This window comes from Myotis nattereri, assembly GCF_964212035.1.
Source record: "Myotis nattereri genome assembly, chromosome: 11".
NCBI lineage: Eukaryota > Metazoa > Chordata > Mammalia > Chiroptera > Vespertilionidae > Myotis > Myotis nattereri.
The window spans coordinates 35,667,968-35,680,948 of NC_138086.1; the positions used below are offsets into that span (position 1 = coordinate 35,667,968).

At 42.1% G+C, this 12,981-nt stretch overlaps 1 protein-coding gene across 1 annotated transcript in view; it reads left to right on the forward strand.

Annotated features, from left to right (window-relative positions):
* The window catches only part of CNTNAP2 (contactin associated protein 2), a 1,809,641-nt gene that overhangs the window by 1,434,281 nt on the left and 362,379 nt on the right, over positions 1 to 12,981 (forward strand). The window contains exon 14 of the mRNA XM_081102720.1: positions 591 to 747. Coding sequence (XP_080958846.1) covers positions 591 to 747 — 157 coding nt within the window. The remainder of the gene's footprint in view (positions 1 to 590; positions 748 to 12,981) is intronic.

A 12,981-nucleotide genomic window follows, 5' to 3' on the forward strand; every position in this document is an offset into this window, starting at 1 on the left:
GTGCTGGTGGGAGTCAGCTGGCTCCCCTCTCCATTTCCCCTGTGGCACGTTTCTCAGCCTCATGCTGAAGGGAGAGGCTGCTAACTCCTTTACTGATTTTTATGAAGAATACTGAGCCAGCTCCTTTGGTCTGTACTATTTGTCATCACTCGCTGTAATGAAACACTAACACTGTTGGATTGTTTTAGTCACTGGGAGAAATAATCCGAGATGGAGCTGATGTTCTGAGATGTGTCCTCTCTGTGCCTATTTGAGGTGCAGACAGAGCAAGGCAGCTTCTTACCAGACCAGCCGTTAACTCCACTTCTCCAGGTGTCTGGTTTGTTTCCTCTCCCCACCAGGCATGTCAGTGTCCCCTAGTTTCCAAAACGAAGGACAGTAACCGTATCTTGGGAAAACTTGAGCCTGCAGTTCCCTCTGCTGTTTTTAATCAGATATTTCTGTTATGGGAATGCATTTACTTTTAAGAGGGGTAAGTGATGTTCAACCTATCAGAGAGCCACACTGCTCCTGGGGAAGGAGCGGGAAGTGAGATCAGATCATGACCCATTCCTGTTCCTATCTCAATGTGCCTCTCCACTTTCTTGCAGATGGAAGTCCTTACACCTGGTGGGTTGGCAAAGCCAATGAGAAGCACTACTACTGGGGAGGCTCTGGGCCCGGGATTCAGAAATGCGCCTGTGGCATCGAGCGCAACTGCACAGACCCCAAATACTACTGTAACTGCGACGCGGACTACAAGCAGTGGTGAGTGTGGGCGCGGCACGCGAGCTCACCCTGCCCTGTGCTTCTCTGTCACACTAATTAGAGAGAAAGAAAGTTTGAAAGGTGCTGGAATAATAAGGTAATAGGTTAAGAAAGTTTGGAACTCACCCAGTTGACAAATGTCAAGAGCGTTTTGAAAAACATAAAAGCAGAGAGATGTCAGCGCTCCAAGGGTGTGCATTTAGAAATAGACGTTCACATAACTGAAGTGGCCATACATTACCCAGAGAGGAAGATAATGAGCTGTGTAGCGGGCGGTGAACGTTACACAAGGTGCTTTGGAACAATGAAGCCCACATGCAGCAGGTGAGAGCATCCACTGTAGATGGTCGCCCACGGTGAGTGCGTCCACCTCCTGCAATGTTTGCTTTCAGTAACTGGACAAGGAAAAAAAAGAGGGGGTGTGGGAGGGAAGGGGAAATTGTTCTTTGCTCTTGTCTTCAGCAGTAGTGCTGGCTGCTCTGCTTTTCTTTCATGCCTTGAACTGTGTGTAACTCTAATAGAAATCAGTTTGAGAAAGATCTCGTTTGGGTCTCTTTCATCCCTCTGTTGGCTTTTGTCCTGCTTCACAGTGAATGGCGAGGTTTGTGTCAGTTTTAAAGATAAAATAAGCTGCCATTCCGTGTGAAAAAGGCCGCGCAAGTTCAGGTGGAAGAACACAAACCTAAGCAAGGTTCCTGCCAGAGGCATACAGGCAGCAGGCACCTGCTTCTCACAGCTTCAGAGACAGGGAGAGGCCCTCTCTGTCCCCTTCCTGCCTCTGTTGCGTTTTTTCACGTGACAGAATGCCCTCGCCTCTGTTTTGCACTATTTAGAAGGCAATTTACAAGGTTATTCAAACAGTTAACTGAAAACTAATTCTGATTATGAAGTTAATAGATTGTTTGGTAGGATGTCAACCTATCTTTCAAAAGCGACTTTTTTTTATTTTTTAGTAAATGAATTACTGAGGCTATATATTGCAGTGGCTTAGAATTTCTGTGTATGTATTTAAATAGCTATCACTATTCTTTAACTGTGGTGCATTGTAAAGAGAAAATCATGATATTCAATTTGTAATTGTGCTTAAAAGAGTATGTGCACATACGCATCTATACAAAGACTGGAAGTCGGGAAAGTGGAATCAGAAGGACAGTTGAATGAAGTTAACTTTTTCATTCATATTGTCAGTCAATCATTCATTCTGTCAATCATTAACTCCACAAATATTGATTGATATCTTCTGTGCTAGGGATTCATCTAGGGATGAGATAAAATCGTGAATGACAATAACGAGAACTGCTCTGGCTTATGGTATATTGACACTTTTATAGTTGTGTGTTCTTAAGCAAGTTCCAAGACCCTTATTTGTCTTTCAACATTGACTCACAGCCCTGTTGGGAAGCTGACATTGGGTACAGCCTTCCTGACTACAAGTGTGAGCTCTGTCCCAGATGGTTCACAGTCCTGGGCCCCCACGTTCAATTCTTTGTCCTACCACAAAGGAAAGTTGAGATATTAATGAAAAGGGAAATCTGGTGCATACATTCAGGTGAAGTTCATTTTGGCCAGACATCATGCTAAGTGCTAAGGATTCCATGACAAATAGAGCATGCTCTTTGTCCTCAACTTGCTCAAAAACTAGTGGGTTGAAACCCACAGACAACGTAGTACAATCAGTGCTCTGACGAAGACATTGCAGGATAACAACAAAGCCAGTGGAAGAAATTTCAAGCCTAATGGGAGGGAGTGGAGGGATGAGGTAGGAAAGCCCTTACAGAGAGTGATGCTTAGTAATGAAGAGTTTTCCAGCCACACTCTTCCTCGAAAGGTGGTCTTGGAGTAGAGGCATGAATATGCATGATCACTTTGGGGAACTGTCTGTACAGTAGCTCTGGAATGTGATGTGGAGAAGAAAGGAGAACCACAGTAGGGCTAAGCATGTAGGAGGTATACCATTAGAGCTTCGATTCTTCTTAAGGTGATAAGAGTTTGTATTTATCTTCAGTGAGTCCTATGGAGGAGGCTTGATGGGAGAGACAGGAGGGGAGAAGGAGGGTGTCGTGATAGCCCTTGAAAGGCATCAGAGGCAAGACCATGGAGAAGAAGAAATATATGTGAGATATTTTGGAAATAGTATCTGCAGGACTTGATAGTTTTGATGATTCAAGAAGAGAGAGAGGAGACTGGATAGGCTCCCCATCAGGCCTCTAGGAATGGAGTGGAAGCAAGGTCACATATCAGACCAAGGAACAAAGCTTGGAGGAGGTAGATGATGAGAGCAGCTTTGAAAATATTAAATTGGAGGCACCAGTATCACGTCATGTCTAAACTCACAGGGATACCATTAGTGGGATTACCGATAAGAAGTGTAGATTTTAGAGAAATGTATTTGCATCTGAAAACATTTTCAAGAACACACCTGAATTGAGATCACAGGTGAGAAGCAGCCTCATGCACACACATACCCCTCCGGCAGGATCTGATTGGATCATAACTTTTCAGTTCCTCAGGGACTTGGACACTGCCAATGTCTTGTTTCCTTCTGGCTGAGTCACAGCTAACACATCCCCACCCCTTTGCTTTTATAAAATGTGTCTAATCTTACCAAATAATAGACAAACATGGTAATTGACCGTACCTTCTCTATGCCACCCCAGGGTGTGAGGCCTTGCTGCTCCGGCCCAGGGCCGTCAGACTTCACTCCACCGCTTGGAACCTAGTAGGCAAATTAACCACCCTCTTTGTTGGTGGTTAATTTGCATATCGTGCTGATTAGCCAATGGAAGGCATAGAGAAGGTACGGTCAATTACCATGTTTGTCTATTATTTGGTAAGATTAGACACATTTTATAAAAGCAAAGGGGTGGGGATGTGTTAGCTGTGGCCTAACTGTTAGCAGTGAGGCACCATGCGGAGCAGCGAAGCCTCACGGCCCCGGGGCCTACCGAGCAGTGAAGCCTGATGGCTCTGGGGTGGCTCCGACCGGACCCAGCCAGAGCGAAGGCCTGGGTCCCCGGTGCAGGAGGAAAACCGGTGCCAGCAGCCAAGGGAAGGGAAGGCCTGTTGCACGAATCTCTTCGTGCAACAGGCCTCTAGGGTTTCATAATATAGGCATTCTATTGTGAGCTAACTGAAAATGTAATGAACATGTTTCTAATAAATAGCTAATAAAATGATCTTCCCTGTCTGGCACAAGAAAGAAAGCTTTCAAAGACGTATCAGTCTTTGAATTCACCAGCACCTGGCAAAGGGTCCACTCTGTGGATGCTTTCATTATGTTGCAATGAATAGTTGGTTCTAGAGGTGTGTTCCAACACTGTCAGGAGCAGTGGAGAAAGAGCAAGACTTGGAGCTTAAAGACTTGATATCCACACCAGATTTTTTTATTATGGGGGGGGGGGGGGGGCTTTTAACCATTCTGAAACTAAGATTTTTTTGTCTGTGTAATAAAAATAAATCTTGGTTTGTCAGATTTTTGTGAGAATTACATAGAATATAGAATATGGAAACATTCTGTAAATTGTGCAGTATGAGATGCATAGCTGTTTGCAGTTCTAATTATGTAATTCTCATTGTGATCTTAATGATTCCAAATTAATCTTAAGGAATGAAAACAGACTGTGAACAGTAGGTCTCTTCCTGTTCTCCACCTGCTATGCAGCAGGTCTCGGGTCAAATTATACTGTGGTAGCAATGGAGAATAGGCTTTACTGGAGAACCTTACAAATCAGGGGTCATCAAGGGAAGAGAAAGAACAGGACCCCAGTGCCATCAACCCTCAGAGGGAGATGCTGGTGCCAGGCTATAATGCTGAATACATCAAGGATGTATGTTCCAAGGAACCCTTTGCTTCTCCCACTTCCCATAGTTCGAGAGTAGCTTTGTCAGTGGGGGAAATCTCTCATAGGGCACCAGGCAGCTGGCATAGGGGTCGGCTATCTCCAGCATTGTCTGGGAATCCTGGAACAGGGATGGAGCTAGGGCTCTTTAGAAAGTCAACTTTAGCTGCAACCTCCTAGACTAGAAGTGGAGAGCACTTCCCAGTTGGTCCATTGTCCAGGAACCCAGAGTGTGTGCCCCCATAATCACCACTATTCAAGTCTTTTTGTCCTACCACTGAGAAGGAAAGGAAAATCTAGTACAGAAATCCAGGGGAAATCCACATATGTGAAACCATATTTGTTGTTTTCTATATATATAAAAGCCTAAGCGACTGAACAACCGAATGACTAAACAACCGGTCTCTATGACACGCACTGACCACCAGGGGGCAGACGCCCAATGAAGGAGCTGCCCCTTGGTGGTCAGTGCGCTACCACAGCCAACCCCCTGCAGCCCCTCCCCCTGCCAGCCAACCTCCGTCGGCCCCGAAAGGCCCTGATCAATCGCCAGTGAAGCCAAGGGACCCCACCATGCACAAATTCATGCACCGGGCCTCTAGTGTAAACATAAAAATAAAGGTTCTCTGGAATCTCATGCTTTTAGACTCTGCATCAGCTGAGAAAGTTACCTCTTCCAATAATCTTACCTTAATCACACTAAATCATATGATTCAAATGGACTGAGACCAAAATGGCTACAAACTTCTCCCATGTCATTTCCCATGTATGTGGCCTAAGGAAGGTCAATGAACTTCTGTAAGTTTTCATATCAACAAAATACAGACAGACAGTACTTCACAATTCATGTAAAGATTTGGAAAAAATGCTGTCATAAATGAATGTTTAAAATTACAGTAAGGTATCTATAATAATAAAAGCATAATATGCTAATTAGACTGGATGTCCTTCTGGACCTCCCTTCAGATGACCTTCTGGATGAAGCCGGGCTGGGAGGGAAGCCCAGGTCCTGGGTGCCTGCTAGCAGCCAGAGGGAAGCCTGGGTCCCGGGTGCTGGTCGCCAGGGGGAAGGAAGGCCTACTCTTGCATGAATTTCGTGCATCGGGCCTCTAGTATTATTTTTACTATTTAATGTTGATTGGAACTCTAGCTAAAATCATTGAAATTTTCTTAAATTACAGATGCATAAATTGGGCCCCAGGAAAATTGAAATTACTTTCCAAATATTATTTTATTTATTGATTGATTGATTTTATTTTTATTAAGGTATTACATATGTGTCTTTTTCTAAAAATTAAATTTTTATTGTTCAGATTATTACATTTGTTCCTCTTTTTTCCCCCCATAACTCCCCTCCACCCAGTTCCCACCCCACCCTCTGACCTCACTCCCTACCCACTGTCCTCATCCATAGGTGCACTATTTTTGTCCAGACTCTTCCCGCATCCCCCACACCCCTTTCCCCCCCAAGAATAGTCAGTCCATTCCCTTTCTATGTCCCTGATTCTATTATAATCACCAGTTCATTCTGTTCATCAGATTATATATTCCCTTGATTTTTAGATTCACTTGTTAATAGATGTGTATTTGTTGTTCATAATTTGTATCTTTACCTTTTTCTTCTTCTTCCTCTTCTTAAAGGATACCTTTCAGCATTTCATATAATACTGGTTTGGTGATGATAAACTCCTTTAGCTTTTTCTTATCTGTGAAGCTCTTTATCTGACCTTTAATTCTGAATGATAGCTTTGCTGGATAAAGTAATCTTGGGTGTTGGTTCTTGGCATTCATCACTTTGAATATTTCTTGCCACTCCCTTCTGGCCTGCAAAGTTTCTGTTGAGAAATCAGCTGACAGTCGTATGGGTACTCCCATGTAGGTAACTGACTTTCTTTCCCTTGCTGCTTTTAGGATTCTCTCTTTGTCTTTTGCTCTTGGCATTTTAATTATGATGTGTCTTGGTGTGGTCCTCTTTGGATTCCTTTTGTTTGGGGTTCTCTGCGCTTCCTGGACTTATAAGTCTATTTCTTTCACCAGGTAGGGGAAGTTTTCTGTCATTATTTCTTCAAATAGGTTTCCAATATCTTGTTCTCTCTCTTCTTCTGACACCCCTATAATTCGGATGTTGGTACACGTGAAGCTGTCCAGAGGCTCCTTACACTATCTTTGTATTTTTGGATTCTTTTTTCATTTTGCTTTTCTGGTTGGGTGTTTTTTGCTTCTTTGTATTTCAAATCTTTGACTTGATTCTTGTGCTCCTCTAGTCTGCTGTTGGGAGTGTGTATAATATCCTCTATTTCAGACAGTATATTCTTAATTTCCAGTTGGTTCTTTATCATAACCTCGAGGGTCTGACTAGATTTCTTGAGGATCTCACTACATTTATCGGCAGTCTCACCAGTCTTTTCGAGGGTCTTACTAAATTTATCGGCGGTTCTAGACAGTTTTTTAAAGACCTTAATAGTGTGGTTTTGAACTCTATATCCAGTAATTTGCTTTCCTCCATTTCTGTCATTTGTGTCCTGTTTCTTTGTCTCCGCATTTTTTTTATGCTTCCCTGTGTTGATGAAGTGGTTTTCTGTGCTAAGTGTCCTCTAGGGCCCAGTGGTTCAGCCTCCCCAATTACCTGAAGAGGACACTCTTGGTGCACCCCCTAGTGGTCTTTGTTCACAATCATGTTGTAGTTAAGCCTTGATTGTTGCTATCACTGGGAGGAATTGACCTCCAGGCCAATTGGCTGTGAGAATCAGCTGTGTCTGCAGTGGGAGAACTTCTGTGCTGGAGACACCCCTCTGCGGCTAGACTTGCTTTCGATGGGGCTTTGGTGCTCACTGAGTCTGCCCCCTGAGTGTGTCCTTTAAGTGTCCGAGGAGGTGCAAACTGGATGGTCCCACTCTAACCACTGGGTACACTTGCTCCTGGTTCTCTAGGGAGGTGCTAATCTAGCCTTTGCCTGAGGCTACCCAGCAAAAGCCTCCCTGCAGGGGTTGGGTGTGGCGGGTCTCACAGGATCAACAGGGCAGGGCTAGCAGTTATGGCTGCTCTCAGTCCTGCCCTCAGAGGCTCTGCTTCTCAATGTCCCGGTAATCACTGCAAGCACCTCCGAGAGAAAGCTGCCCTCGAGTTCCGACCGGTGCCAGACAGTCCCGCTTCTCCTGTATGAGTCTGGGTCCCCAAAGACTCCCCCGGAACTGGAGCTCAGAGCCTGAGACTCCCTCCCAATTGAAAACGACAACCGCACCCTTAGCCACCAGCCCGCTCTGCATGCACCTCCACACCTTAGTATTTTACTTCCGCACAGCTCCTCCTCTGAGTCTCAGTAAGCTTTCCTCTTTCCTTCTAGTTGTAGAATTTCCACTCAGCCAGCCTTCCTGTGGTTCTGGATGATATCTGTTCCGTCTTTTAGTTGTATTTTTGAAGTTCTTTTGCGAGGCAGCAAACTCTGGTGTTTACCTATGCCGCCATCTTGGTTTCTCCAAAAATTACGTTACTTTCTAAAAAATGAGAAGCAAAGAGAAGACTAAGACCCAGGTTTTCAAACTTCCAGTCTAGTGGTTTTTTATAATATCATGATCATAGAAGACTATTCATGTTGGTTTTGTTTTTGTTTTTAATGACTTATGAATTTAATATTTTAACTAAATATAAGTTTTAAATGTAAAGCTTAATCAATAGACTACATGTTATATGCTCTTTTCTAAAGAACTCTAAAACTTAGATTATGCATCTATTATTCTTTTCTGGAGTTAAATAGACAGAAATGGGATCAGATAAATGAGGTTGTAGCTCAGAATGTGACTGGGTCTCACAGCAAAGCGGCAATGGGCAGTTAGAACGAGAAGTATTTCAAGAATTGCCTAATTATCTATGCTGTGAGAAGTTTTTCACAGTTCTGAGATTGAATGTGATTTAACATTTATACTTTACTATTCATAGTTATAGTAAATATTCCCACCTACAGTGCCTGAATGCTAATTAAGTGAGGCTCAGTCTCAGCTAAGTGCCCACCACTATTCCTGGTCTCTTGTCGCCTAACTCAATGAGCTATATCATCGCATCTGAAATTAGCAATACCAAAATGGAATTACCAGTGAAAGCATCCACTCATAGCTGGAGTGCCCTTCTCTCCTTGTAGAATTTCTGGATGGTTGTGTCCTGGCCAAGATGAGCACATTCATAGGGGGAAATTAGTGAGGTGAAAACCCATTAGCACAGTGTCCCCATTAGTAAGCAGTTCCCAACCCAATATTAAAAAGGCTAAATGCTTCCCCCGTGTGCCCTATTTCATTGACCCCGAATGGGATTGGCTTGTCTATAGGGCTTTTTTTCCAGGGCCAAAAACCATCCATGACCAAGGTTTGCAGGCAGTTGAACCTCTGTAGTATATCCAACCAGAAACTTTCATTTGATTGGGCCAGCCTACTCTCTAACAACTAGCTCCTAAATATTTTCAATATTTTGAAAAATAATCATTTTCATTGTTTTTAAACAATTTCATCTAATCTTCTTAATAACATTTTTCCATGAAACATGTTGACTTTTACTCAAAGTGAAATATTTATATGAGTATTCTCATTTATCATGTTGTTCAAATAATAATAGTGAACACTTACTGCATGTTAATTACATGCCAGACACTAATCTAAGTGCCTAAATGTATTGTGTCATTTTAAACACATTGACCTTCAATGAAGATATTGTTTTGTCCTCATTTTACACATGAGAACATTAAGCCCCAGAGAGATTAAGTTACTGGTAGTTCCCTCAGATCACACAGCTAGCATGTGGTAGAGCCAAGATTCAAACCTGGGGCAGGCAGACTCCATACCCATGTTTGGATATTACATAGAAAACATAAACTCTTCAAAAATTTTTAACATATGCATTACATACAGTACAATTTTTCTAATTTTTATAACAAAAAATTTACTATCTTAACATTTTTAAGTGTATATTTCAATGTTATTAAGTACATTCATTTTATGTGCAACCATCACTACCCTCCATCTCCAGCACTCTTTTCCTCTTGCAAAACTGAAATTTTGTCCCTATTAATCAATAACTTCCCACTGCTCCCTCCTCCAGCCCCTGACACCCACCATTCTTCTTTCTTCTCTAAATTTGACTGCTTAGTACCTTATAAAATGGAGTCAAACAGTATCTTTTGTGTGTATGTGTGACTGGATCATTTCACTTAGCACAAAACCCTCCAAGTTCTTCTATGCTGTAGTCTGTGTCAGAATCTCCTTCATTTTTAAGACTGAATAATATTCCATTTATATGTACACCACATTTTGTTAATTTGTTCATCCATCGATAGACACTTGGGTGGCTTCCACATTTAGTCATTGTGAATAATGCTGCTGTGAACATGAGTATACCATTTTATTTTTAATATCTACCTTACTCTTTGGTATTCCTGATTTCTTTAAATCTCTTGTTTTGATTTTATATTAAAAGTAACCTTATTGTAAAAAGATTCAAATTTCAAATTATTTTCTAAATGTAACCTGGTTTGTAATCCTAACTCTGTTGCTTTCCAGCTCAATGACCTTGAACACGTTGTAATAGCTCTCTGACTATTGCCTCAACATGAAATTGAAATAGTAATAACACCTACATTATGTGGTAGATCAGTGGTTTAAATGAGAGGATACTCACAAGTGGAAACACACATCTATCTTCCACTTATAACATCTATTTTAATGGTTGTCATGTGTCCAGTAAGCCCACTTCACACTACACACACCCATGCACACCACGAGTTATCTCGTGGTTTCCTGGGTGCAACTTCAGAGGTGTTCATAACAACTTCTCAATCCTTTCACGCTGACCTTCTTGCCTGGGTGCCCTGTTGTCACCCCTGCTGCTGAGGCTGTTTCCTGTGAGATCCTTGTTCTGTTGGCTGTGGCTGCTGTCTCAGTCTGTGACCATTACTGATGCTGCTGTGGAGGGGAGAGGGCTCCCCAGTCATGCCCAGCACAGTGGAAACCCCATTGTGTCTTTAACCAAGACTCCACTGAAGGCTTGGGGCTTACAGAAATATGCCACTGAGAGCAACGTACCTCTGCTATCTAAATAGCCACTTTTAGAGACCACAAGCAGGACTCTGATCCTTGAGTCCCTGCCTAGCTCTCAGCAATCCTTGCCCCAGACATCAGAGCTGCTCTCATTAAGGATGTCCCTCAAGCACCCCTTAGAACATTTGGATCTAAGCTGGGACCTCCCCCACAGCCCAGAGGAAGAGCAAGCCCTTCCACCCCGTCCCAAGTCCTACCTCAGTTCCCAGAGGAGGGATATTTGTTTTTCAAGCTGATTCAGAGATTAAATATTGATTTCTTTTTAAAAGAAAATGCTCAGCTTAAGACAGAAAGAGCTGTGTAAATCACCATGTCCTGGAAACAGGCCATCCTAGTAGCCCAACCTGGCTATTTGGGTTTGTTGGGTATGTTTTTCCAAGTCGGGGTTTAGGCTGAGGTGACACCTACTATGTGACAGCAGTATGACCCAAAGTGTGCAGTGACATCAGTCCAATTTTATTTCATAGTCTTTCCTCATTAGGGGAGAAGTCACGGAAGCCACCTTTTTAAGGACAACTTGGAAATTGCTATCCAAACTTTAACTCATACAGTCTTTGACTGAACCCTTTGTTATATGGCAATTACTCTCTTAAATGAATACAAACAAATATAAATACTAAGACTTCATTTTCCATATTTCGTAGCAGTCAAAACTAAACCAACCCAAGTAGAAATGTCTATTAATAGAGGATGAGATAATTTTACTGTAATTTGGTGGTGAAAGGAAGGAGACATATACACAAATGCTTGCATGGATGGATGGCAAGGTGAAAGGCACAAGGCAAATTGAAGGAAAGTATTCTGATACAGGTGTGTTTTTGTTTTTTAAATGCCTATAGATGCATAACCCTTATACATGGGTAGATAATTTTTGGAAAATGCACAAAATAAATGACTAATACCAGTTAGAACAGTGGACTAAGAATGAGGGGTCTTATGGGAAACTGTCTTTATCTCATTATACCTCTTATTTATCCTTTCAGTTTTCTGCCATGATTACATATAACCTGTTCAATTTTTAAAAATTTAAAATACATTAGAAAACTAAAATAAAAGAGCAAGGGCTCCCATAGGCATCCTGTCACCTAACACGGCCACATTAAGCTGTTAAGAAAAAGCAGATAGAAGAATGATTTTCAGCAACCATAAAAAGGTGTCTGCATTCTTGATTCTGTTCGCCCCAATACTGACCTGAGTTTCTAGGAAGCCTGTTTCACAGTGAAACTGAAAACATCATGGCATTGGCCGAATAGCCACATGCAAATAATGTGTGTGTTTTATTCTCATTGATCTAAATACTGTGAAAGTCATGTTTGTGCTCTTAATGCTTCGGGGATTCTTTACCTCCCAACATAATTCAGGGTGAATAATTCAGTGGTCTTGTTCATCATGCCTGTTATAGACATGTGAGATTATGAGGTGTACTGACATCAGTTAGGAGGCATACTCTTCTGGGTGCTAAACTGACCAAAACAATAGTTGATACTCAAATAAAGGTGTGTATGCATGTGTGAAATAAAATATTAAAATGAGTAGCTAGTGATACATTTCCTTTTTAGATGCTCTTTTGATCTAATGGAGGCTTATCTTCATTAAGTTAAACTTTGTTTTTAAAAAAAGAGCTCTGGTCAGTGTGGTTCACTGGTTAAAGTGTTAGCCCACACACCAAAGGGTCACAGGTTCGATCCCTGGTCAAGGGCATGTGCCTGGGTTGCAGGTTCAATCCCCAGCCTCATGCGGGAAGCAACCCATGAATGAGTCTCTCTCACATCAATGTTTTTCTCTCTCTTTTTCTATCTCCTCCTCTCTCCCCCCTTCCACTCTCTATAAAAATAAATGGCAAAAATATCCTCAGGTGGTGAAGATTAACAACAAAAAAAAGAATTTTTTTTTATTTTAATTCTATTTAGCCCCAATGCATGTGTTTCAGTCTCAGAGCCATGCCAGAGCAGATTTCAGGAAGGTTCCAAGGCCTCATGTACTTTACATCTTACATTTACTCTACCAACGTTTACCCAGCCAGACTTTCTCTACTGTAAAGTTGTGTCTAAATAGGCTATTTCTCGAAAGTCTAGCAGCTAAGCTCATTTAGAAGGGCAACTACTTTTCAATATGTGGGTCAGGGCTTAGAGCCGAAGGCAAGGCTCTGCTCTGTCATTAGGAATCGGTACATGAAACAAGAAACACCAGTAAGACTGACCTAGGCAGGTGCTAGATAGATAGCTTAAGATACAAAGCAGCTCGGTGAGTTAAAAGACCCATTGGCAATGGGGGTAGGAAAATGTCTTTTCTAGTTTCAGAAGAAGCATAAAAAT